Source organism: Cyprinus carpio, chromosome B8 (assembly GCF_018340385.1).
Source record: "Cyprinus carpio isolate SPL01 chromosome B8, ASM1834038v1, whole genome shotgun sequence".
NCBI classification, from domain to species: domain Eukaryota; kingdom Metazoa; phylum Chordata; class Actinopteri; order Cypriniformes; family Cyprinidae; genus Cyprinus; species Cyprinus carpio.
The window spans coordinates 27,995,636-28,020,674 of record NC_056604.1 but is presented as its reverse complement, the minus strand read 5'-3'; the positions used below and the strand labels follow the sequence as shown (position 1 = coordinate 28,020,674).

Here is a 25,039-nt window from a genome sequence, read left to right as displayed (position 1 = left end):
AATATCTGCATTGCGATCTCCTTTGTAACATTTACATGCAGAGACATGCTGGCGAATAAACAGATTTATTTACTTTTCAGTACCAGACTCTCAAGAACAAGACATTTTCCTCTGGAGGAAAGACACAGGCTTTGGCTTCCGGATCCTGGGGGGAAGTGAACCCGGAGAACCGGTGAGTCAGAGAACACACACACACACACACACACACACACACACACACGCATCCTTCCAGCAACAACTGTAAGAGCAGAGCTGATACTTTGAGTCTGTCCCAATCACTGCTGCTTTCTTACACGGCGTGCATTGATTTGAATGCTAGCCTCCCCTCCAGTGTGTTAAGCGTGGTATGAAGGACAGGGTCCTGGTATCAGAGAAACACAGTGAGGCAATCTTTTACATGAATTGGCTTATGCCACAGTCTGCAGCCTGCTTACCATTGTTCTTCACATGAAATGCATGGCAGATCTACATAGGGCACATAGTGAAGTACGGCTCAGCGGATGAGGACGGCCGTCTGCGCTCCGGAGACGAGCTCATCTGTGTCGATGGCACGGCGGTGGTGGGAAAGTCTCACCAGCTGGTGGTGCAGCTCATGCAGCAGGCGGCTAAACAGGGTCACGTCAACCTCACTGTCCGCCGCAAGAACGCTTACGGAGGTACACCTGCACTGGCATCTCCTATTCTAGTTTGATTTTCATTTAATTGTTTTATTTTCTATTTAATTTTTCATCACTTCTAACACTACAGATCACTACAGCATAACATGCTGAAAATCCTGTGGACCTTTCTCACATTTTATACCACACTTATACTTTTGCCTTCCCATTTGCTCAAATAAGAAAAGAAAAACTGCATGATAATATTTCGACTTTCAAAAAAACTAGAGAGAGACAAGGTCAGATTTACTTAATCTAAGTCAGTCACATTATTTAAACACGCTAACATTTCAACATCTGTTGAATTCACACCTCTGGAATATTGAGAAAACAAAGCACCACAAGGTTGTGTGGTGATTTCATTGCCACTTTAGAGTTCAGAGACATCAAACTGATCTTTACAGAAGTTCTGAGATTCTCTTGGACCACTGACAAAGCACCGTACTGTAAATGTTGTGCTTCGTGGTAATGTGCATGCATTTTAAATATGAACACTTTTATTACTGAGATGCTGGGAAAGAAGCTTACATCATGCAATGACGTGATATAAACTAATAGCCTATATATTAACACTATAAATTAACACAAAATAATACTTTTAAAGCCTTTTTTATTATTATTATTTTGGCTTACATAAATTTCTACATATGCCATACGTCATGCTATAGCATCTTTAAACCAGCATCTAACAATGGACAATAGTGTTTGTTTTTCCCCCTCTGACTCAATAAAGGCAGCTGTGTACCCTGAATAAACATTTAAAGACTTTAGGGGAAGCATTTAAATTATCCTATGAATGAACTTAAAGAATGCAGAATTGAATTTAATTGTCCATTGTCTCGAATGGAATCGTTCTGAATTTGCAAAAAATAGTTTTTGAATTGAATCGAAAACCTATCTCACTGTCAACTCAAAGATTCACAGCCCTACTGGGAACTGATTTCAAGAACAGCAGCGAGTGGAAGGGAAAAAGAAGACATAATCACAAAGTTTAGGGCAACTATTATGGCATCAACAGATATGCAATCAAATGCTAAATGATGTATTTTTTACATAATTTAGGGCACGCACAACTAATCATTTCAGTAGACCACCAAACAGTCAAATGTTTGCCTGTAAATCATTTGTGCTAATTCCACCTTTTTCACATCACAAATTTTGAAAAGTAAAATGCAAGACAGAAAACTGTTTAGACCACAGTGTGTCAGTTCTCCTGTAATTAAATAGGACATTTAAATCATTAAAGTTGCCCTTGTGAGAGACTGACCACAGTGCATTTGTGGGTCTGTAGGATCACAGATCATGCAGATGCACTGACGAGCCTCGTGGTGTGTGTGTGTGTGTGTGTGTGTGTGCAGTGTACAAGGGCGAGGCGGACGTGCCGCCGTCCCCGGCCTCCTCTCACCACAGCAGCACGCAGGCGCCGTCGCTGACGGAGGAGAAGCGCACGCCGCAGGGCAGCCAGAACTCGCTCAACACCGTCAGCTCGGGCTCCGGCAGCACCAGCGGCATCGGCAGCGGCGGCGGCGGAGGCTCCGGCAGCACCGTGGTCAACATGGCACCCGCCGCCCTGCAGCCCTACGACGTGGAGATCCAGCGCGCCGAGAACGAGGGCTTCGGCTTCGTCATCGTGTCGTCCGTGTCCCGCTCTGACGCCGGCTCCACCTTCGGTACGGTGTTCGTGAGCTCGGCCCGTGCACGGCTAGGGATGGGAGATACCACTTATTCTGTTTTCGATACGATAACGATACTTTTAAAGACCAGAATCATCGGTACTGATCCCCATACCGATAGGATCTTTTAAATGATTAAAGTGATTAAATTACTAAAATGGGTAATAATACCCACTTAACTTTATATTTGAAACACATGTTAGCATTCAATGTGCCTTAATTGCAACTTATTAGGTTATATTTTGTTAACACATGGTTAAACTAGCTTACTGTAATGGTAACCATGGAAATCTACTGTGGTCTTTTTAATAAAAGCATGGTTCATTTTCATAAAGGACTGTTGCATGCATAAAATGCAACCTTTTGTTCTGACAGTGTATGGTTTATATTAAAGTTCAGATGAAAATAGTTCTTTCCTACAAAATTATTTGCTGACATAGGTTATACGTCCAATTTAATCCATATTGCATGCATAATTTTTTTTGTTAAATAAACAAAATTACAGGTAAATGAAACACACCTTAGTATCCATATTTTAGATTTGAGTATTGATACTTTCAATACTCGCATCAGTATCGATATATGTATACTTCAGGATCGATACGCCCATCCCTACCCACGGCAACAAATCTGAGAGAAGAGTTTAGATCAACGGATGTGATGTTTGGTGGGCTTTACTTGACATCAGAAAATGCTGTTAAGAAATTATTTTAGTTTGAAGTCAATTATTTTTTTTCCTCTTCTGTCTCTCTGTCTGTCTTTTTTCCCTTCTGCTTCTGAACTGCGACACACACACACACACACACACACACACACACACACACACACACACACACACACACACACACACACACAGCGGGGAACACGGCCATGCCTCATAAAATAGGCCGTATCATCGAGTGCAGTCCTGCTGACCGCTGCGGGAAGCTGAAGGTGGGTGATCGGATCCTGGCGGTCAACGGCTGCTCCATCACCAACAAATCACACTCGGACATCGTCAACCTTATTAAAGAGGCCGGCAAAGCCGTCTCGCTGCGCATCATTCCCGGAGACGGTGAGTTCGGAGTTCTCACTCCTTCCTTCTGCAGCGTTGCTGTGGGGAATTGCTCGTTGAGTGGTTGTTCTCCTCAGGCTCTCTGGTCTGATCATGGAAGTTCAGTGTTACGATGCCAAGTGAACCGTAGCAAAGGCTTCAGAAGAAGCAGCATCTTTGCTGACCTCCTATGAAGAACAGATTTGAGCTTTCTGAGTTTGTCCGTTATGATTAGTTCCAGAATGAATGAATGAATGACTCTGAACAGATCTGGTGAGAAACGGTAGCTGTGTTCACGTAGATCCTGGAAGGCTGTTTGTGGTCTAGTAGCTCAGCCCGAATGAAGAAGTCACATGAAACCACATCAGTCAGAATAAACTGAGCAAATGCGATCGATATTTCGTTTCAGATGATGAGGGGTGGTTTGAACCCTCTCTAATCCAGCAGCACTCGAGCAGACTGAAAACTGAGCATGTTCTTCAGTGACAGAAGTGGCGTAATGATGTATAACACACAGAACGAGCTGTTGTTATTGACCTGCAATAGATCATTATTACGTCTGCTTTTTAAAACAAGGAACAGAAGCAGGATGATGCATCTTGAAACTGTGGGAACTCTGTATATGACTTCATTATGATTGAAACGAACGCTGTCTGACCTGTTTAATGATTCCCATTTGAGAAGAAGACTGTGAGTTTCATGGCATCAGACCGTTTAAAGCAGCGGTTCGGACCAGGAGAATCAGATGAATGAACTGGGAGCTACTGAGTCACAGCTCTGTGTGGGTTCAGTATGAATATGATGCTCAGAACTGAGAGCTGAATCCAGTCCAAAACAAAGCACTCTTTAAGCTTGTCTTCAGGAGAACAGAAGCTGTCTCATCCTGTCCAGTGAACCCTGGAGGTGGCAGCACTGTCCCAGACTCTAGTTTGGGCTCCTCTAGCGTTTGGAGTCCTTGCTGTTTCAAATATCAAAAAAGCTGTGAGGAACTGAAGAAATGTCTCAAAATGGCCTGATGCTAATTTGGGGATTAATGTGTTTTTGACAGTTCAAAACGGCGGAAATCGAAACAAACTGTAAAGCTCTAAATTCTATTTTATGCCCCAAAACTTTACAGTATTTTATATCCAAATTACATTATGTAATTTTTAATTATTACCGTTATTCTTACAGTTATGCCCCCATTTATGGAAATGCTTATAAACTAAATGATTTTGACTTGACTAAATGATCCAGTTCTGACAGGATTCACCTGTGGCTTTATACTTTGGTTTTATTGTTTCTGTAAAATCTAAAGGATACACTGCAGTGTTCAGAAAAGTACACATATATTCATAGGATCATCACATATTAGCTGTTTCCATCCCCCTATTTTTATGTACATTTTTGATTATCGCATAAAAAACGCTGGATGGAAACGTCAAGATGCACATAAATTCTAAAAAGGTGCATAAAAACTTATGCGCACAATTGAGTAGGATAAACTGTTTATCCGATAAGAAAACAATGTGCATAAACTACGATGGAAACACATTTGCTGTATAAATTCCTCCATGCGCATTGAAAAAGTCATGTGAGTTTGTGCTATGAGACGGATAACTTGACTATCAGCGGACCGATCTCGTTCACAGCATCTTTATGTTGTTCAGGTCGTTCTGAAAGCTCTGAGCTAAGTCTGTCGTCAAAGTATTTCTGTATAATTACTGTCTTACACAACTGCGTTCCCAAACAGCATCCACCTCAGAAAGCAACGACTGCATTTATTGTGTCTCGTCTGCTCGCTCTGAGGCGCATATGAAAATTATTATATTCAGTGGCTTCTCCTGTTTTCTCAGTGATATTTAGTGCCAGTTTATCAGGAAGTGATGATTTTCTTCTCTTTGACTCGTTGGATGGAAACGTTGGGTGCTTTTTTCGTAAATGTTTTATGTGATATTCCAGTTTTGCGCATAAGTTAAATTCGTATCTTTGGATGGAAACATAGCTATTGATGATAACATCCAGTTCTGTGAAAGATGCTCTGACTGTTTAGTGTGAATGCTGTTTAGAGGACAGCAGCATCCTCAAATCTATCATCAAAAACATCAGGATACTTTGAACTCTCACACATGAACACATGCAAATCTTTTTTTTTTTTTTTTTTTATTTTAAGAAGGCTATCTTGGGAGAACACACATAGAGATGGTAGGGAGGTCAGAAATCAGATATGATCCTTTCTACTGTTTTTATAAGAATTGCATTTCACGCATTTTCTGTTCTCTAACAGTGATTTTAAAACATCTTTAATCTCTCTCTGCCCAAACAGAGACGTCAAACGCATCACTCCTGACCAATGCAGAGAAGATCGCCACCATCACCACTACACACACACCTCAGAGCAACACAGAGCCCAGGTGAAACACACACACACACACACACACACACACACACACACACACACACACACACACCTCAGAGCAACACAGAGCCCAGGTGAAACACACACACACACACACACACACACACACACACACACCTCAGAGCAACACAGAGCCCAGGTGAAACACACACACACACACACACACACACACACACCTCAGAGCAACACAGAGCCCAGGTGAAACACACACACACACAACACACACACCTCAGAGCAACACAGAGCCCAGGTGAAACACACACACACACACCCACCTCAGAGCAACAACACAGAGCCCAGGTGAAACACACACACACACACACACACACACACACACACACTTCACTAGGATCTTTACAACATGTGTATGGATGTACAGTATTAGTGATGATACTCATAATAATGATAATAAAAGTTATTGGTGACATGACTGTTCCTTTCTGTTGATGCAGCAGGAATAACAAACCCAAGCCAGCTGTGAGCCAGCCAGCCGCCTACAGTCAGGTGAGGCTCTGGACTCTGTTTGTGTGTGTGTGTGTGTGTGTGTGTGTGTGTGTGTGTGTGTGTGTGTGTGTGTGTGTGTGTGTGTGTGTGTGTGTGTGTGTGTGTGTGTGTGTGTGTGTGTGTAGAGCAGGGATGCACACTAAATCTAGAAGAAGAGTTACAGCTTGTGAAGTCTTACACTGTGATAGAAATGTGTTCGGGATCAGGACTAGTCCTACGAGCAGTTACTAGGTGCTTTCTAACCAATTATTTTATATTTTTACTTTTGTTGTACTGTCTGTTCTTAAGGCTGAACTTGTGCTCTGAGTATTCAGACCCATTATTTTTTTAATAATGTTGCAGCCTTGTGCTAAAATGCCAACAAATCAAAAAGATGTGAAATTACTGTGCTCAATCAATACTAGGGTGCATAGATCAATAAAAACTGGCATGACTTCAAATGAAGAATACAGGATCTGCACTGCCTTTTGTACTTCTTGATGATTGGTAGATTTTCTTTTTTTTTTAATCTATAAAGCACATATGAATCAGGGGGAACGCTAAAATGCCTAAAATAAATGTTCGCATCAGTCTTCACTCCAGAACCTCATAATGGACTAAATAAAACAGATTTGCTGATTTATTAAGAAGAAAAAAAACACTGAAATAACAGATGTGTAACTTTACTCCTAACCCTACACTGAAAAACACGTAACATGCACTAATCTTTGTTTTATCATCTTAATTAGTTATAATTTTTTAAAAGTGTAACAGTGTTCTCCTTTTTTAAGTGTAAATCTGTTTAAATGTCAATATCATATGTCTTGTCTAAGGGATTGAAGAATTCACTATTAATTCCATCCTGTTCAGATATTAAACACAAATGTCCTAATTTGCATCTCCAATCTGGAGAGGAGCTGAAACATCAAAATTGACATATCAACAATTTAACATTATTGAGAGCACATCATTTGCCATAAATATCAGGCTGAACCAATTTTCTTGTTTTTTTTTTCTTTTTTTGTTAGTAAATGACAATGTAACATATATCTGACCCTGGAGCACAAAAGTGTCAGTTTTTCGAAACAGAGATGTATGCATCATCTGAAAGCTGAATAAATAATCTCTCCATTGATGTATGGTTTGTTAGGAGGACAATATTTGGCCGAGATACATTAAGTTTTGATATATTTACAGTATGAAATTTACAAAATGTCTTCATGGAACATGATGTTTAATTAATAATTAAACTGCTACAAATATACCCCAGAGACTTAAGACTGGTTTTGTGCTCCAGGCTCACATATTGTTTGTGAATTCCAGTGTTGTGGTTCCCAGATTGCACAAACTCAGAGTTTGATTGGGTGTATTAGATGTGTTTTAGTAGTGATTTCTGATTTCAGACAGTGTTTATGACCATCTGTACTGTACATGCAGCAATACAAGATTGGCAAGAAGAAACATGGGAGGTCTGCTTCTAAAGAGCCAAAGCCTTCATCTGATCACAGTGCTGTCTAAGAGAAACAGATACATCATAAAAAAGTGCACGGACTGCAGAATGAAGTAGTTGTCAGGTTTGTTTGGTGATGTGGTTGTGTTTGTGTGTTCAGGAGGCCGAGTATTACTCGGTTGATCTGGAGAGGGAGAGTAAAGGTTTCGGCTTCAGTCTGAGAGGCGGTAAGGAGTACAACATGGATCTGTACGTGCTGCGATTAGCTGAGGATGGAGCCGCTGCCAAAAACGGCAAGATGAGGGTAAGAGTAAAACAAGTTTTTCTTAAATGAAATAAAAGTCTTTTGATATATTGATACAAAAGAAAGAAAGGGGCATAAAATCTACACGGCAGAGTGACTGAAAGTCTGTTGGCCTGCTCCTGGAGGACAGCACCTAAACTTCAGAGAGAAACAGTCATATATCAGCTGCTGAAACTGTTCAAATGAGACATGACGTATAACGATTACTTCTCGATCAGCAGATGTTGTGATTTAGGCCACTGATGAATGTCTTCTCATTAACCAAAGCCTTTGGTCCACTGAGAGAGCCGCTTTTGTCTCTTTCCACAGCCGACCAGAGACCGTTATATAGAAAACTGTCCGGTGCTCTTTAAAACCGCTGACCCTTGATGTTCAGATGCATTCACCAGCTGCTCATTTTGACAGCTTGATTTTTGCTTGCTGTGTTGGGACACAACTGACGGTTACCTACAACTTTGGCATTAGAAGCCTGTGTGTGTCATTACTGCTTCATTTCTCTTTCAGTGTCCGTGTCCACCTCTAAACACTGTACATGTGCAGTGACAGTAAAGTTGAATCTAATCTAATCTAAACCGAGATTAGCATTCTACTACGAACAGTAGCTAATAGGGATGTAACGATATTATCAATATCGCAATATCAAAACTGTCTCGATATTATTGTGGTCACATGACGATATGAAACGATAGGTCTTCCAGGCAAAATAAACATTTTTAAAATATATTTGCTTTGGGCCATTATGCTTTGGCACAGTATCTGTCAAACCAACTAAAACTGAAAGCACAACATGCTTAATCCCTCCATCAAGTCTGTTTTTGCTGTGTTTCAAAGCGAAGCACACACTTGTTTCAGACGATCAGCTCGTGATCCGGTGTTTTCCGAGTCTCAGAACAGCTCCGTTCACACTGAATGAATGCAGTCAACTCCTTTATTTCACATGCTGTGAGTTTAGTGCGTGTTTGGGAACACAGCAGCAGATGATTAAAAGCTCAAAGTGCAGTATGAATCGCTGACAGCTAGCAGTTTAAACAGTCCAAATTCAATATATCTCCTTCAAGTGTAGAAATTAGGAAAGAAGCAATGTAATTTTCCTTCTGTAGGGTAAAGCAAAAATAATACACCTATGAAATAATGAAGTGGGTGTGGCAAAATGGCTCGATAGCGCCACCTGTAAAAATTCAACGGAGTGCGCCTCGAGCTACGTTTCACATACATGCATGAAAATCGGTACACACGTGCAACACACCATTATCTACAAAAAAAGTCTCTTGGTACAAAATCCAGAACCCAACAGGAAGTAAGTTATTTTGAATTTCCTGTCCGATTTTTGTGCAGTTTTTGGCATTTCCATTGCCAAAACGACGAGCTTTGACGAACTCCTCCTTCAGTTTTTATCGGATTATCTTCAAATTTGGTGAGGGTCATCATAAGACCTTTGTGATGTTAAATTGCGAAGGTTTTGAGTTTTGGTCAAGGGGTGTGTCCCTGGCGGCCTGACAAAGTTTGATGTTTCGCCGTGAAACAGGAAGTTGCTGTAACTCAGGCAAGCAATGTCCGATCTGCCCCAAACTTCACATGTGTGATAGGTATTCTGTCCTGAACAAGCACTCATGACCAAATTCAGTTATAGTCATAGCGCCACCTGCTGGCAACAGGAAGTGACATGGTTAAAACTGTTATAGACTCCTAGGAACATATTAAAAAGCATCAACAAGTGTTAAATAGGCTGGCAACATGCTAGAAACATACTAATACATGCTAGCAACACTTAGCTAAGTGCTAAAGCATGCTATTAATGCAGTGAAACCTAACATTACTGTAACTCAGGCATACAATGTCCAATCTGCTTCAAACTTCACAAGTTTGATTAGAGTCCTGTCCTGAAGATATCTACATGCTCATATTTAGTTATAGTTATAGCGCCACCTACTGGCAACAGAAAGTGACATGTTTTACAATGTTATTCACTATTAGCAACACAGTAAAATATGCCATTGTGTGCTAAACATGCTAGAAATATTCCCAAACATGCTAGCAACACTTACTATGTGCTAAAGGATGCTATTAATACTGTGAAACAGGAAGTTGTTGTAACTCGTGCATACAATGCCCAATCTGCCCCAAACTTCACATGTTTGATAAGAGTCTTGGCCTGAACTCATCTTAAGGCCAATATTGATTTACAGTCATAGCGCCACCTGCTGGCAACAGGAAATTACTTGTTTTACACTAACTTAAACATGCAATGTCCGATCTGCCGCAAAATTTACATATTTGGTAAGAGTCCTGGCCTGAAGACATTTACGTTCCAATATTCAGTTATAATCATAGCGCCACCTGTTGGCAGCAGGAAATGTGGCACAAATATTTACCATTTTATAAGCATATGGACCAACGTTCGCTGTTCTCCTATGGCCACCGGGTGGTGGTGAGCCCGGGTGTGAGGACCCTTTCATCACAGCTTGCAGCTTTAATTATTATTTTTATTCCTTAAACCCCAGTGTGAATGTAATTTAGACTAAGACAGTATAAAATAAATAAAAAAAAAGGGTTGAGTCCCCTTCAAAGGGGTCATATAATGTTGCTAAAAAGAACATTATTTTGTGTATTTGGTATATAATGTGTTTATGTGGTTTAAGGTAAAAAAAAACACATTATTTTCCACATACTCGACATTATTGTTTCTCTTCTATGCCCCGCCTTCTGAAACGCATCGATTTTTACAAAGCTCATCGATCTGAAAAGAGAGGTGTGCTCTGATTGGCCAGCTATCCAGTGCATTGTGATTGGCCGAATACCTCAAGCGTGTGACGGAAATGTTACGCCCCTCACCGTACTGTGATGTGTGTCCCAGTCAGAACACCGGCGTGACAAGACAACAACAATAAAACCCATTACAAAGGGGACATAATTACTGATTATAATGACTTATACTGTGTTTTTAGGCATTGCGTTGCATTGTGCCACGTAAACATAAAACCATGTCTGCATTTGTGCAAAAACATGTCTGCATTTGTGATCGGAGAAACAACAAACTACAAGCTCTACTCTACACTGTTTAAAAGTCGCGTTTGAATCAGCGTCCTTTACAAGTGTAAACATACTTACAGACTGTGAGTCAGAACAGCCTGCATTGTAGTGTTCTCTCGCAGGATCAGGAAACAGTCCTCCATAAAATATGCTGCACATATCTGAATATCTGGGTCGAACTGTTCTGGAACAGTGTTGTAAATACAACTTAACCTACTTATCCGCGGGACTCCGCTTCATCCACGGTGAAAGCCGATCTGGCGATCCACAGTGCGAAGTTGATGTATTTCCTCAGTGATCAGCACGGATCACCTCCAGGCATGACGAAGTGGATATCGTCCTCTTTTGGAAGGCCAAACAAAGTAGTTTCACTTTCACAATGAAACACAGTGTCTCCACAACATGACGCCGGCGGCAACAGCGAGAATAAAAGTTACGCCTTCTTTCTTTGCATGAACTTTTGGGTGGTGTTATACAAATCTTCCCACATCGTGACATAGACGTGTGGGGGTGTGTTTAAACGAGGCGTTTTAGGAGTGCGCGGTTGAGTCTTAACTTTTATAAAGAATCTCTCTTTGGGTTTGATACTTTAGTCTTTGCAGCTTTACAGATCTTCTTTATGCACCAAGAGCTTGTAACACTCCAAAGAGAAAGGAAAACTTGAAATTGCATCATATGACCCCTTTAAAGTTTAGCTACAAGTCAGTTCACTGACTTCTTTCTGACTGAAGTTTTCTTAGTTAAGAACATGGGTCGGAGCTCTTAATTTTTTAACTCTCAAAGTGCACTAGATAGAATAATTTAACTTCAAAATGTACAAAATTTTCATCTCATTTTTTTCTTTTTTTCTTTTGAAATATCATATTGTGGACTTCATATCCCAATAATATTGTATCATTAGATTTTGATATTGTCACATCCCTAGCAGCTACAGAGTCGTGAAAAGGATTTTGCCCCCTTCCTGTTTTTTTTATTTAAATTTTTTGCTTATTTGTCACACTTAAAAATTCAGATCATCAAAAAAAATTTAATATTACATGAATATAATGCGAGTAAATACAGAATGCAGTTTTGAAATAATGATTTCATTCATTAAAGAAGAAAAGCTGTTCAAACCTAACTGGCCATACGTGAAAAAGTATTTGCCCCCTAAACCTAATAACTGGTTGTGCCACTCTTTCCAGCAACACCTGCAATCAAGTGTTTGAGATAACTGGCAATGAGTCTCTCACATCGCTGTGGAGGAATGTTGGTCCACTCTTCTTTGCAGAATTGTTTTAATTCAGCCACATTGGAGGGTTTTCGAGCATGATTGGACTGTTTTAAGGTCATGCCACAGCATCTCAATCTGATTTAAGTCTGGACTTTGACTTGTCCACTTCAAAACCTTCATTTAGCTTTTCTTGAGCCATTCAGAGGTGGACTCTCTGGTGTGTTTGGGATCATTGTCCTGCTGCACAACCCAAGTGCGCTTGAGCTTTAAGTCACAAACTGATAGCCGGACATTCTCCTTCAGGATTTTCTGATAGAGCGCAGAATTCATGGTTCCATCAATTATGGAAAGTCATCCAGGTCCTGACCCCAGACCATCACACTATGACCACCATGTTCAACTGTTGGTATGATGTTCTTTTTATGAAATGCTGTGTTGGTTATATGCCAGATGTAACGGGACACACACCTTCCAAAAAGTTCAACTTTTGTCTCGTCAGTCCACAGAATATTTGCCCAAAGTTCTTGGGAATAATCAAGATATTTTTTTGGTAAATGTGAGACAAGCCTTGTGTTCTTTTTGGTCAGCAGTGGCTTTAGCTTTGGAACTCTCCCATGGATGCCGTTTCTGCCCAGTCTCTTTCCTATTGTTGAATCATCAACACTGACCTTAATTGAGGCAAGTGAGGTCTGCAGTTCTTTAGATGTTGCTCTGGGTTCTTCTGTGACCTCCTGAATGAGTCGTCATTGCACTCTTGGAGTAATTTTGTAGGCAGGCCACTCCTGGGAATGTTCACCACTGTTCCAGGTTTCTCCATTTGTGGATAATGGCTCTGACCGTGGTTCGCTGGAGTCCCAAAGCCTTAGAAATGGCTTTATAACCCTTTCCAGACTGATACATGTCAACTAGTTTGTTTCTCATCTGCTCTTGAATTTCTTTAGATTGAGGCATGATGTGTTGCTCTTTAAGCATGCTTGACTTTGTCAGACAGGTGATGTCTTGATTCAACAGGTCTGGCAGTAATCAGGTCTGTGTGTGGCTAGTGAAATTTAACTCAGCTTTCTAAAATAATGTGATTAATCACAGTTCTTTCATGATTTAACAGGAGGGGGCAATTACTTTTTCACGTAGGGCCAGGCAGGTTCAGACAGCTTTTTTCCCTTAATAAATGAAATCATCATTTAAAAACTGCATTTTGTATTTACTTGCATTATCTTTGTGTAACATAAAAATTAGTTTGATGATCTGAATCTTTCAAGTGTGACAATATGCAAGAAAAAAAAAAGGAAGGGGTCAAAACCCTATTCACGGCACTGTAACCATTTTTTTTTTTTTTTTTTCACACTTTACCAAATTCAGCATCGGTCAAGATTCGTTAACCAGTAACACAAGTAGAGCCCCAGAGACAGATCCCCTGTAAAGACCTTGTCTCAGACCACCACCGGGACAAGACCAGAGGCTAGACTGAGCCTGGTTTCTCCCAAGGTTTTTTTCTCCATTCTGTCACCGATGGAGTTTTGGTTCCTTGCCTCTGTCGCCTCTGGCTTGCTTAGTTGGGGACACTTCATTTACAGCGATATCGTTGACTTGATGGCAAATTATTGAACAGATACTATTTAAACTGAACTGAGCTGCATGATGACATCACTGAATTCAATGATGAACTGCCTTTAACTGTCATTTTGCATTATTGACACACTGTTTTCCTAATTAATGTTGTTCAGTTGCTTTGATGCAATCTTTTTTGTTTAAAGCGCTATATGCATAAAGGTGACGACTTGACTTGACACAAGTGTAATGTTACAAGTGTATGTTTTCAGCTGTTAACAGATAGCATTTTGATTTGTGCCCTCTTGAGCCTCCCATAAGCTAATGGTGGTGTCCGCCTCGTTTACAGGTGGGTGATGAAATACTGGAGATCAATGGTGAAAGCACGAAAAATATGAAGCATTCTCGCGCCATCGAGCTGATCAAGACCGGAGACAGACGAGCTCGACTGGTGCTGAAGAGAGGAGACGGATCCGTCCCAGAGTACGGTGGGTAACGAACAAGTTAATTGCATTTTGTTTCAAAGTTTTCAGTCTTTGTGTTTTAATCTATCCTGAACTGTCTTCTCTTCTTGTTCTCTACCATAACACTGTTACTTCTCGGTGATCAGTCAGCCTCTGTTATGTGTTCATCTAGAGAGTGAGCTCTTCAGCTCTTCAGTCAGCCAATAAAACTGTTGTGATTTGTCGGAGTGCTGCATGTTTCCTTTCTCTTTATTTATCTCTGTTTCTTTCTCTCCCTGATCTCTCGTTCTCTGGTGGGCTCCTCAGCTATGATGGGCCCCCATCTCGCTGCCTGTCTGAGGAATGATAAGCTGGGCGAGCCCTGCTTCTACCTAATGGGTCAAAACCAAGCCACGGTTTGTAAAGGACATTCTGTGTGTCAACCCTTCCTGTCACCCAGTCGCACTTATAAGCCCCGCTTAGGCACACGCGTGTCGCAGCCTCACCCGCTCTCATCTCACCCGGTGAATGCATCAGCCGCTGGCCTCTGATCGCATGCTCAGTGGATTCATGCTCCTGATGGAATGAATGCCCAGATGTCTGTGTGATGGACAGTGTGTGGATGTTGTGGACACTGATAGCACAGATGGGTGAATGTTACAAGAACTTGCCTGGGTCTTTTGTTATTATCCATCGAACAAGTTTTGTTAGATTCACCCATAAGCAAGTAATGAAATGAGTGTGCTTTTGTATTCTGGTCTTGTGATAAAAAGATACAACTTGAAAAAGTGTTGTAGTAATGACAAACCGTGTCCTCCACAAATATTAGAAGCCTTGATGCATGTATGCAAAACAGGCCATACAAAATATCTGTGGTAATCTAACCTTTAAATAAAGTAAAATAATTGGAAGAGAAAATGCCTGTGTCAATGGACCAGGAGGAGTTCTCGGTCACACTTTATTTTAAGGTCCAGTTCTCGCTATTAACAAACCATTAGTGACTTTTTTTCCACAATAAACTCCTGAATTGCTGCTCATTAATAGTTAGTGAGGTAGTTGTTAATTTTAGGTTTGGGGTAGGATTACGGATGTAGAATATGGTCATGCAGAATATGTGCTTTATAAGTACTAATAAACAGCCAATATGTTGCTAATAAACAACTAGTTAATAGTGAGAATTTGTCCCTATACTAAAGTTTTACTGAATTTGAGATTAGGAGCCAACTGATAGTTTCAGCTTGTAGTTTGGTAAGGTTCATTTTGAGGACATTTTCCTTTCCACCCCATCTTGCTGTTACCCTGAACAACTTTAACACTGTTGTCCATTTGTCCTTGGCATATCTTTCTTGTCTCAACCTAATGGCATAGTATGCTCTAAAGCAGTGCTTCTCGAACCCGGGCACCCCAGCACTGCACATACTCATAGTTCAAGTCCATCAGTCTCGACACCGTCTGCTGTGTCTATAACGGTGATGTTTGAAGCTCAGAATGTCGTCACTGGCAGCCTGTCCTTCTGAGAGTCTGGAGGTTGCAGCTCTTCTGTCTGCTGCTGGCTGATGCCACGCCGTGTCCTCGCTATGATAAGACTTGAATCTCTCTGCAAACCTCTTGAAGCCCATGAAAACAGAGTTGCATAAAACTCAGAGTTGTATATTCAAGAGAATAAAAAACGTTCAGGAAATCAGTTTTAAAAGCAAAGTTAAAATGGATATATTTTGACTCCCTTACAGAACTAAACCGCTACCATAGAGACCACGGGTGGCAATAAGTGTAGTTGGTCTAAACGACCCGTTAGCCCCCACTCACCGTCTCTTTATCATAAGCTTGGCCCCCACGACACTAAAAGACAAGGTTCTTGCCCATGACCGGATGATGGAGCTGCCATCCATTGTTGATGCCTCCGAATGATATCATTTGACAATTTGCAACAATTTTTGATCCACTCCTATTTTTGGGGAGCAAAGCATGACATGCTTAAGCAGTAGAGATTTCTGCCGTTCTCGTGGTGGTGACCACAACTGCCCGGTCAGATGAAACAAATAGTATGTAATATAGTTATAAACCGTAGTTTTTCAGAGCTTTAATCTAGGGCAAAGCTGGGTACAGAACTTTGCAGAAATGCAAATAAATGCAAGATAGTTTTGCGTGTTCTTGGTCAGTTTCCACTTGTGTAGTTTAATTGTTTTGATGACTTGATTGAATAAAACACAAGTAGGTGTGTCCAAACCTTTGCCTGCTCGTGTATAGATGTTGTTGAATGAAATGTTTGCTTTTATGCTCGATCGCATCAAGTGCTGTCTGTTTGTTCAAGTTTCGTGTGACGTCTTAACTGATAACAGCTGAGTGTTTTCAGTGGCCTAATGTAATGCCTTTCTTTATTCATTTCCAGACGGCTCAAAAGACAGCTACCCTCCCTCACCCGGGCCACAAAATAATTCGGAAGTGAGGACCTTGCTGGCCAGCGGCCCCTTTCATCATCCGTCCGAGTCCAGCTATACATTAAAGCATCACACACCATCCCAGCCCAAGCAGCAGCAACCGAAAGACAGGCAGCACGATCAGGCGAGGGAACGAGAGAGGGACAGCAGTGCAGGACTGTATCCCAGCGCTCCGCACCAGCCTTCCTGGAACAACCACCCCAGCCCCTCGTCGTCCCCCGACAGCAGCAAAAACAACTCCCACCGCAAGGTCAAGAAGTCCGAGTCCGAGAGCGGCATTGCCAAGCTCTTCAAAACGCTGAGGAAAGAGGGTGGATTTGGGAGGAAAACCTCCAACCAGGATCTCCTGAGGCGAGGCCGCAAACCATCGGTGGACGCGCAGAGTAGCGCGGGGTCTCAGGTGCGCAGCGGGTCCTTGGATCGCTCCTCCACCCGGAAGCGCAACACCTCTCCAGACCGCCGCAGGGCCAAGTCTGTGGACCGGCGAACGACACGCTCTTATAAAGATCAGTCCCCTGAACGGAGCTATCAAGACTCTTCCCAGGACCTGCTGTGCCAGATCTCCACTCCAGAAAGGCTTGTCCGGCCCCAGAAGGAGCCCCAGTCACCCTGCAGGAACTACAGCAAAGAGGGCTACTTCACATCCACCCCTGAGCGACCCCACAAACCCACGGCCCACGCTCTCGCTCGCACACCTGAACGTGGCCTAAAGAACAGGAACGTTCTGCTCAGCAGCTCTCCGTCCAGTCAAGCTGAGAGACAGGGTTACTTCATGAACGGAGCCCCTGAAAGACACTTCCGCAGGAGATCGGACAGCAGCAGCGACGGAAGTTACCTGGAAGAGAGCGCTGCTCCACAGCTTAGGGATTATTACAGCGCACTGAAAGCCAGCAGTGTGGGCCTCGGCCTCGTCCAGAGCTCTCCGGGCAAGAGACGGCTTTACAAGGAGAACCACGCAGACCTCAGCGTCTGAGCTCCACACGACTGAGCTTCACCACAGCGGAACAAGGCTTCTTTTTCTAGTTTGTTTTTATATGTTGTGTTGCGAGTGAGATCCATGTTTTGTTAGACACAGACTTTTCTTTTTTTTCCAAAATGCATCCACTTTACGTGTCCTCTTTTCTCCAAATTGAGATTTACTGAACCAGAGCACAAGCATTCAGCGTTTGTTTCTTTGTTTGTTCATTTTAATAGACGTGTGGCGAGACCTGAACTCAGACTATAATGCTACTGTTTAATTGAGTAATATATATTTAAGCTGTATATTTATTTTGAAAAACTGAAATGTAACTCGATGGGATGTCCAGATGAAAAAAAGCATAATTCAGTCTTGGTCTGTTGTATAATATCTGATTTTGTTAGTCCTAACACTGCACTGGACCGAGGCGTGAGCCGCCCATTAGCAAAAAAGAGGGAAAAAATGAAGGCAGAAAAATATTGTTGTCGCACAATTTTTTTTTCTCCATAATTACCAGAACTTAGTCTAAAGGCACATATGCACAATTGAGAAAACTTGACCCAACTTTAGCTTAAAGCAAGTTAATTTAGGAATGAATCGGATGCTTTTTAAAAAGTGCATTCAGCCTGTATATCAGTGTGTTCCTTTGGAAACAAACCACAGGCCAGTTGAGCTACAGGAACATAGCTAATACATTACTATGAAAAAAACACTGGATATATGAAATGTGAGAGGCTGTTCTAATTGAGGGATTTGAAGCAAAGGTCTGAAGTATTTTGAATTGTCTCTTATGCAGACACATTTACCTCCATAAAGTCAAGTACCAAAGGCGATTGAAATGCTCTGAATGAATGGAATCCCTTAACAAGCTTGTGAAAATAAATGACACATCGACGCAGCACACATTTTGAGCTGAATGTAGTTGCAGCACGGAAGATCCAGGTCGCCAGATCCGATCCAAAAGACACCGTGAAAACGGCACCTGGCGCAATCTGCCAATCTGAGCCTCCACTCGTTTTCCGTCCCGCTCTCGAGAGCCACTGAGCTTCGGTGATATGCAGACGCAATACGTGTTTGTTTGGGAACACAGCTGTTCTGTGCATTTTGACAGGACCGAGAACAGGGAATTCCTTCAGTGTCATCTGAATAGTACTGTATCAAAATGAACGTATCAGCTGCTGTCTTTTGTACAAACTTTATTACTGTGTGTACTTCAAACCTGTGTAGGTAAGGATGCTATTGCCTTTTCTCTGTCCAAAAAAAATTTAGGAAAGATGTCCACCTAAAAGAAGATGCGGATATGTTTCTACTCCGCTCACTGGAACTGTGAGTAACGTGTGTGCTCAGAATCAGGCGTATGTAAAGTTGTATTTCCCCTCTCTCCAGGACGGATGGGAAGGGGGTTGATTATCTGTTGTGATGGATAGCCTGCTTTTTTTCTAGAGATCTTGTATACTGTCTGTGGTCTCTGAAAAGTTCTATGGATTTTAAATGCTTTTTTCTGTGTTGATAAAAGCAGTACATGTATATGGTCAAAGGTTTTTTTTTTTTTTTTTTTTATGAAACTATGCATATATATATATAAATATAAATATATAAATTCTGCATTGTCCATAGCGTTATTTGACTCATAAAATTACACATAACATTAGTCTAAGTTCAAGTAGACGTGGACTTACACAGTAAAGCTTTTTTTCTTGTTTGGATGGATCACAATGTATATGTAGCTATCAAAAAGAAGTCTGTGAATGCTATTTTTATTATCAAATAAAGTTTTTCATACAAATTCACAATTCTGTGTTCATTTTTTTGGTATGAAATTATACTGTATAGTTAAAAAACCAAATGAGCGTATAACTGAGCTCAGTGATAACCTGAACGGGTCATTCCTAGCATTCAGTGCCATTTGAGTCCCCATGATATAATGTGGTATATTTTCTGTAAAAAAAATTGCTAATACTTGTTTCTAAATGCTCATCCTACAAATTTACTGACCCTCTACCATAAACACAATAAATATGTACTCAAAATTAATTAATAATAAAAATAATTGCTCCTAATTTAGTGTAAGAAGGCTACATATCACCAAGTAAGCTTTCATAACTTCAGCCGCAAATATAAGTAATAAAAATCAAACCAATTCCAAACATTTCAATATTGTTGTAGATTAATATTTCTCAACAAAAAATGATTTGTTATTTATACATTTTTAATGCTTAAAGTATTTAAAACGTGTTCTGATGAAAAGTTCTTAAAAATGTTTGTCTAATAACATGACTCTCAGGGAGTATAAAAGTGAAAGCAGAGGTGAAAAATACTTGAGTAATTTTACTTGATTACTGTACTTAAATATTATTTTCTTCTTACAATTTAATTTCATCTTGAAAAGTACATTATATTTTTATTTTATCTTATGCACATTAAATATGGCAAACAGAAGCTCAAACGTGTGTGCCTGACATGAGAACTAATGATCATTGTTTTCATGCATCAAACACACACATTTCTACTTCAGTTATGACTTTCATCCGGTAAATGTCTGGCTTCAAATGTTCACCATCAAATCTGAAAAAACACACAGATATAAAAAATTTGTTTCCCCCCAAAAAAAAATATTAACCACTCTTCCTTCTTTTATAAAACAATTATCAGCCATGTAATATATTAGCGGAATGCACAAAATTGAGTGCAAATAAAATCAGTGATGAGAATTTAAATACAATTAATATTTTTGTGTGATTTTTTTTTCTTTTTCTTTTTTTTGTTAAATGTTACAAATCTCCAAAAAAGTGTTTAAATAAACAGCGCTTTTAAAAGTATATAATGATATTTTATTAAGCGTTGATTCTGGAGCCTCAGCAATCTTGGTATTATTAGATATTAGTGCGGCATTTGATACCATAGATCATAGTATCTTGGTTTCTCGTCTGGAGCATTATGTTGGCTTTCGAGGAGTTGCCCTTCAGTGGGTTAAGTCTTACTTATCTAACAGAAGCTTTGCAGTTAATCTGGGTGAATTTTTCTCAACTCCAACTCCACTAACTTATGGGGTTCCTCAAGGGTCCATTCTTGCTCCTCTCTTGTTTTCATTATACATGCTTCCTTTGAGATCTATTTTCAAGAAGCATGGTGTCTACTTTCATTGCTATGCTGACGATACACAAATTTATCTACCACTGCAACAAAATAATAAGAGTGCTTTAACTCCCCTCCTAGCCTGTCTGAATGACATAAAAAGCTTGATGTCCCTAATTTTTTTTTTAAAACTTAATGATAAAAAAAAGAGATCATCTTGCTTGGGCCATCCGATAATTTTGTGCCTCCTAACCTCAATCTTGGTCCACTGGCTCCATATAATAAGGCAGTTGTGAGGAATCTGGGTGTATTATTTGACAAAACTTTTAAATTTGATAAACAAATAAACGCTGTTGTCAAATCCAGCTTTTTCATCTGAGACTTTCGAAAAAAAAAAATATTCTTTCTACTATTAAATGATCTCAAGAAAGTCATTCATGCCTTCATTTTTTCACGGCTTGACTATTGTAACTCTCTTTATGTAGGAGTCAGTCAGAAAGCACTGCTGTGTTTGCAGGCAGTCCAGAACGCGGCCGCTAGACCACTGACAAGTACACGCAAGCATGAGCATATTACACCAATTTTATTGTCGCTTGAGTGGTTGCCGGTACGTTTCAGAATCGAATACAAACTTTTATTATTTGTTTTTAAATCACTAAATGGCCTAGCTCCAACATATCTTGCTGGCTTATTAAAACGGCACACATCTGCTAGATCTCTTAGGTCCTCTGATCAACTGCTCTTAACAATTCCCAGATCCAGACTGAAACTTAGGGGTGATCGGGCTTTCTCAGTTGCTGCACCTAAACTTTGGAACATATTACCTCTGCATATCAGAATGGCTTCATCAATATCTATTTTTAAAGCTCAATTAAAATCTCATTTATTATCCCGTGCTTTTAATCTCGATTAGGTCTGGATGGATGTTTTATTTTAAACTTGGACTAATTGTGTATGTATGTTATTTTTGTATTATTTGTCATGTATTATTGGTATTAGATTGAAGTTTATTGTACAGCACTTTGGGCAACTGCTGTTGTATTAAACTGTGCTTTATAAATAAAATAAACAAACAAAGGAGAGATGGAGAAAGGACATAATGGAAGGAAGAAGAAATAAAGTGTTAGAACTCAGCTTTGTTGATTAGGTAGAAACAGTGATAAATTATCTTGATTTTGCCATTACAATGTGTGTGTGTGTGTGTGTGTGTGTGTGTGTGTGTGTGTGTGTGTGTGTGTGTGTGTTTACTGGCATTCCCTGCATTATGGGGTCCAAATGTCCCCACAGGTATAGTAAGAACAGTAAACTTTGATCTTGTGGGGACATTTATTTGGTTCCCATGAGGAAAAAAGCGTATACACTAAGTCGTACAGAATAAAGTGTATTGAAAACCTAAAATAAATACAGAGTTCTGGCATGAAACTCTAGATGGCACAGTCCGATAGGTCTAACTCAATCTGACCTAATGACATCATCATCACATGGCACAGCTGATTGGTTCTCTCTTGTATTGGAAGCCAATGAGCTTGCTGCTCAGCATTCAGATATATGACCAGGGCTTACCCCAGCAGTTGCAGCTTGCTTCAGAAACCCTCCACCTTCCCCAGCTCCACCTGTATAGATCTGCCACAAGGTGATTCATGTATACTATATTTATTTCATGTGTCATATTTTCAGCAGCAGTATTTCTTACATGCTCACAGCAGCATGTTGTGGATTTATTGGCAGTAGAAAGTAGGGCTGTAGTACTCGAGTCCGGTCTCGAAACATTTTTCTATCGTCTCGGACTTGTCTCAGACTCGTTGGTGTTTGCAATCAGACTTGTCTCGGACTTGGTCATTGGACTCGCCAAATGTTCTCGTTGGTCTCGACCGAGTCCAGCAATATGCTTTTTTTCTCCTTCAAAACAAAACCACATTTGCATGTCACACCTGAAAATGTGTGGAAAACGCTAGGCGCGCTGTTTTCTCCTTTTTTCCAAAGCACTCTGTAGCTCCAGTGGCGTCTGCTGTTGCTAAGCAACCATGACCTGCTCTCCATGAAGACGCAGAAGTTTCAGCAAAAAATAAATGGATTTCCAGCACTAAAAATCCCTTGCAGTAGCTCTGCTAATAAGTTCATTTAAAAAATGGCTATCCTTGTACAACTATTATCAGCTGTTTCTCCTTCTTGGCTTAGTTATCAATTTTGTTACAGGAAAGGATGAAGCTGATTCGTTGATTCTTGTCACATGACCAGCGATGCACTTGCTGTGTTCTGAAAAGTTTAGATGTTTCTAATTTAATTTTCTACCTGTTAGATTGTGTTTTATTAGCATCTACACCTACATAGCCTTAAACTTACCCTTTACAATAATGAAATACTAATTAATGTTGTACAGTGTGACAGATTAGGCTGTATTTATGTGTACATGCCCAGTGGCGCCAAACGTATGCCTTCTAGCTTTAACCGCGCACATGCATCATATCCCAAGCTTTGCATGTGTGTGTGCTGCGCCAAGGCATCAGTCATTTTAATTTTTGACCACAGACACACAGTAATGTCAGCAAACAGCAGCCTTATGAAGTAAATTAAATGTAAATAAAGTACATAAAAATAATTTGACCCTACAGCTCCAAACTCGGTCCTAGAGGGCCGGTGTCCTTTAGAGTTTAGCTCCAACCCTAATTAAACACACTTGAACCAGCTAATCAAGCTCTTACTAGACACAGTAGAAACATCCAGATAGTGTTAAGGCCAGTCGGAGCTAAACTCTGCAGGGCATTGGCCCTCCAGGATCTAGTTTGGAGACCCCTGTCCTACAGAGTTATTACTTTGCACATGCTTTTTGATCATTACAAATAATGTCAAATTATTTTCTTAGAATAGGAGATATGCTGTCTCTCGCATCACATACATTATCAATAGTTAAGTATGTGGTCTTGAAGAGGATCCTTTTTTTCTCTCATTTGGACTCGGTCTTGACTTGGACTCAAAACTTTTGAACAGTGGTGGTCGAAGTACACAAATCAAGTACTTGAGTAAAAGTAAAAATAATACTCCAGTAAAAGTAAAAGTACTCCTTTTTTCAATTTTACTCGAGTGAAAGTACAAAAGTACTCTATTTTTTTTTTGTACTTAAGTAAAAAAGTACTGATAGATAGATTTATTTAGCAATTTTATATAGGCTGCTTAATTTAATTTCATATTAGCACATTTTTTTTTTTAATCCTACCGCTCAAAATACCTGGAATTTTCTCAAAATAACCACTATATGAAGTCAAAACATATTTTTGTTGTTGATATGGACTACGCTGACGAGAGTGATGTAGTAATGGTCACTATGAAGCTTACACTGTGATGTACCTGAGAGAAAACAGATCTGTGACCCTGGACCACAAAACCAGTCATAAGGGTCAGTTTTTCGAAATTGAGATTTATGCATCATCCGAAAGATGAATAAATAAGCTGTTAGGAATGGATGATATTTGGCTGAGAAACAACTATTTGAAAATCTGGAATCTAAGGGTGCAAAAAAATCAAGACACTGAGAAAATCACCTTTAAAGTTTTCCAAATTAAGTTCTTAGCAATGCATATTACTAATCAAACATTAAGTTTTGATATATTTACGGTAGCAAATTTACTAAATATCTTCATGGAACATGATCTTTACTTAATATTCTAATGATTTTTGGCATAAGAGAAAAATGTATCATTTGACACATACAATGTATTGTTGTCTATTGCTACAAATATACCCCAGAGACGTTTTAAAATTAGTTGTTTTGCAGAACATCACAGTTATATATGACATGAGAATAAGGCCTGAAGTTAGGAAGAACATTTTAAGGAAAATATAATTATATTTTCATAATGATTTTTTTCTTCTCAGACCTTGTCTATGGTGTAAACACTCCTGGCCAAATGCCCCCAGAGGACATCACTTCTCAATCTGATAATTACTGTCGTTACCATCTTCTGAACATCACAGCCTTTCTTTTCCCCCAGATGTAATCTATCTAGGTGGCTGAATAAAAATATTTGGACTTTATTTTTAAAAATTACCTCAACTTAGCACCAGCAAGCTTGTTAGCTAGACAGTTAGCATCAGCTAACAATATACTTATTTTCAGTATGGTTATGAATAAACATTCATATCTGTCTACTCAGCTAGTTAATTCTAACAAAATAAACATTTATACTGTTGATAAACAATATAAAAACAGATGTCACATAGGGCTAAATGCGTAGCATTTTAATAGAACTGTTAATGTTATGGCAGCAGGGAATTTGAACATGCATTAGTTATTTTATTTAATCTGTGTTAATTTAATGTTTTGTTTTTTTGACCTTAGA

At 40.0% G+C, this 25,039-nt stretch overlaps 1 protein-coding gene across 8 annotated transcripts in view; it reads left to right on the top strand.

The window, feature by feature from the left end:
* The window catches only part of LOC109085514 (membrane-associated guanylate kinase, WW and PDZ domain-containing protein 1-like), a 51,505-nt gene extending 32,088 nt beyond the window's left edge, over window positions 1-19,417 (top strand). For 5 of the 8 annotated variants that reach the window (XM_042730380.1, XM_042730377.1, XM_042730378.1 and 2 more), the window contains exons 13-21: window positions 81-172; window positions 464-656; window positions 2,015-2,326; window positions 3,186-3,383; window positions 5,668-5,755; window positions 6,213-6,264; window positions 7,854-7,997; window positions 14,138-14,276; window positions 16,621-19,417. In XM_042730380.1, coding sequence (XP_042586314.1) covers window positions 81-172; window positions 464-656; window positions 2,015-2,326; window positions 3,186-3,383; window positions 5,668-5,755; window positions 6,213-6,264; window positions 7,854-7,997; window positions 14,138-14,276; window positions 16,621-17,642 — 2,240 coding nt within the window. In that variant the 3' untranslated portion in view covers window positions 17,643-19,417. Of the gene's footprint in view, window positions 1-80; window positions 173-463; window positions 657-2,014; window positions 2,327-3,185; window positions 3,384-5,667; window positions 5,756-6,212; window positions 6,265-7,853; window positions 7,998-14,137; window positions 14,277-14,558; window positions 14,648-16,620 lie in introns of all 8 variants that reach the window. The other 3 variants (XM_042730382.1, XM_042730381.1, XM_042730379.1) reach the window with 2 other exon arrangements.
* Window positions 19,418-25,039: the final 5,622 nt, after the last annotated feature.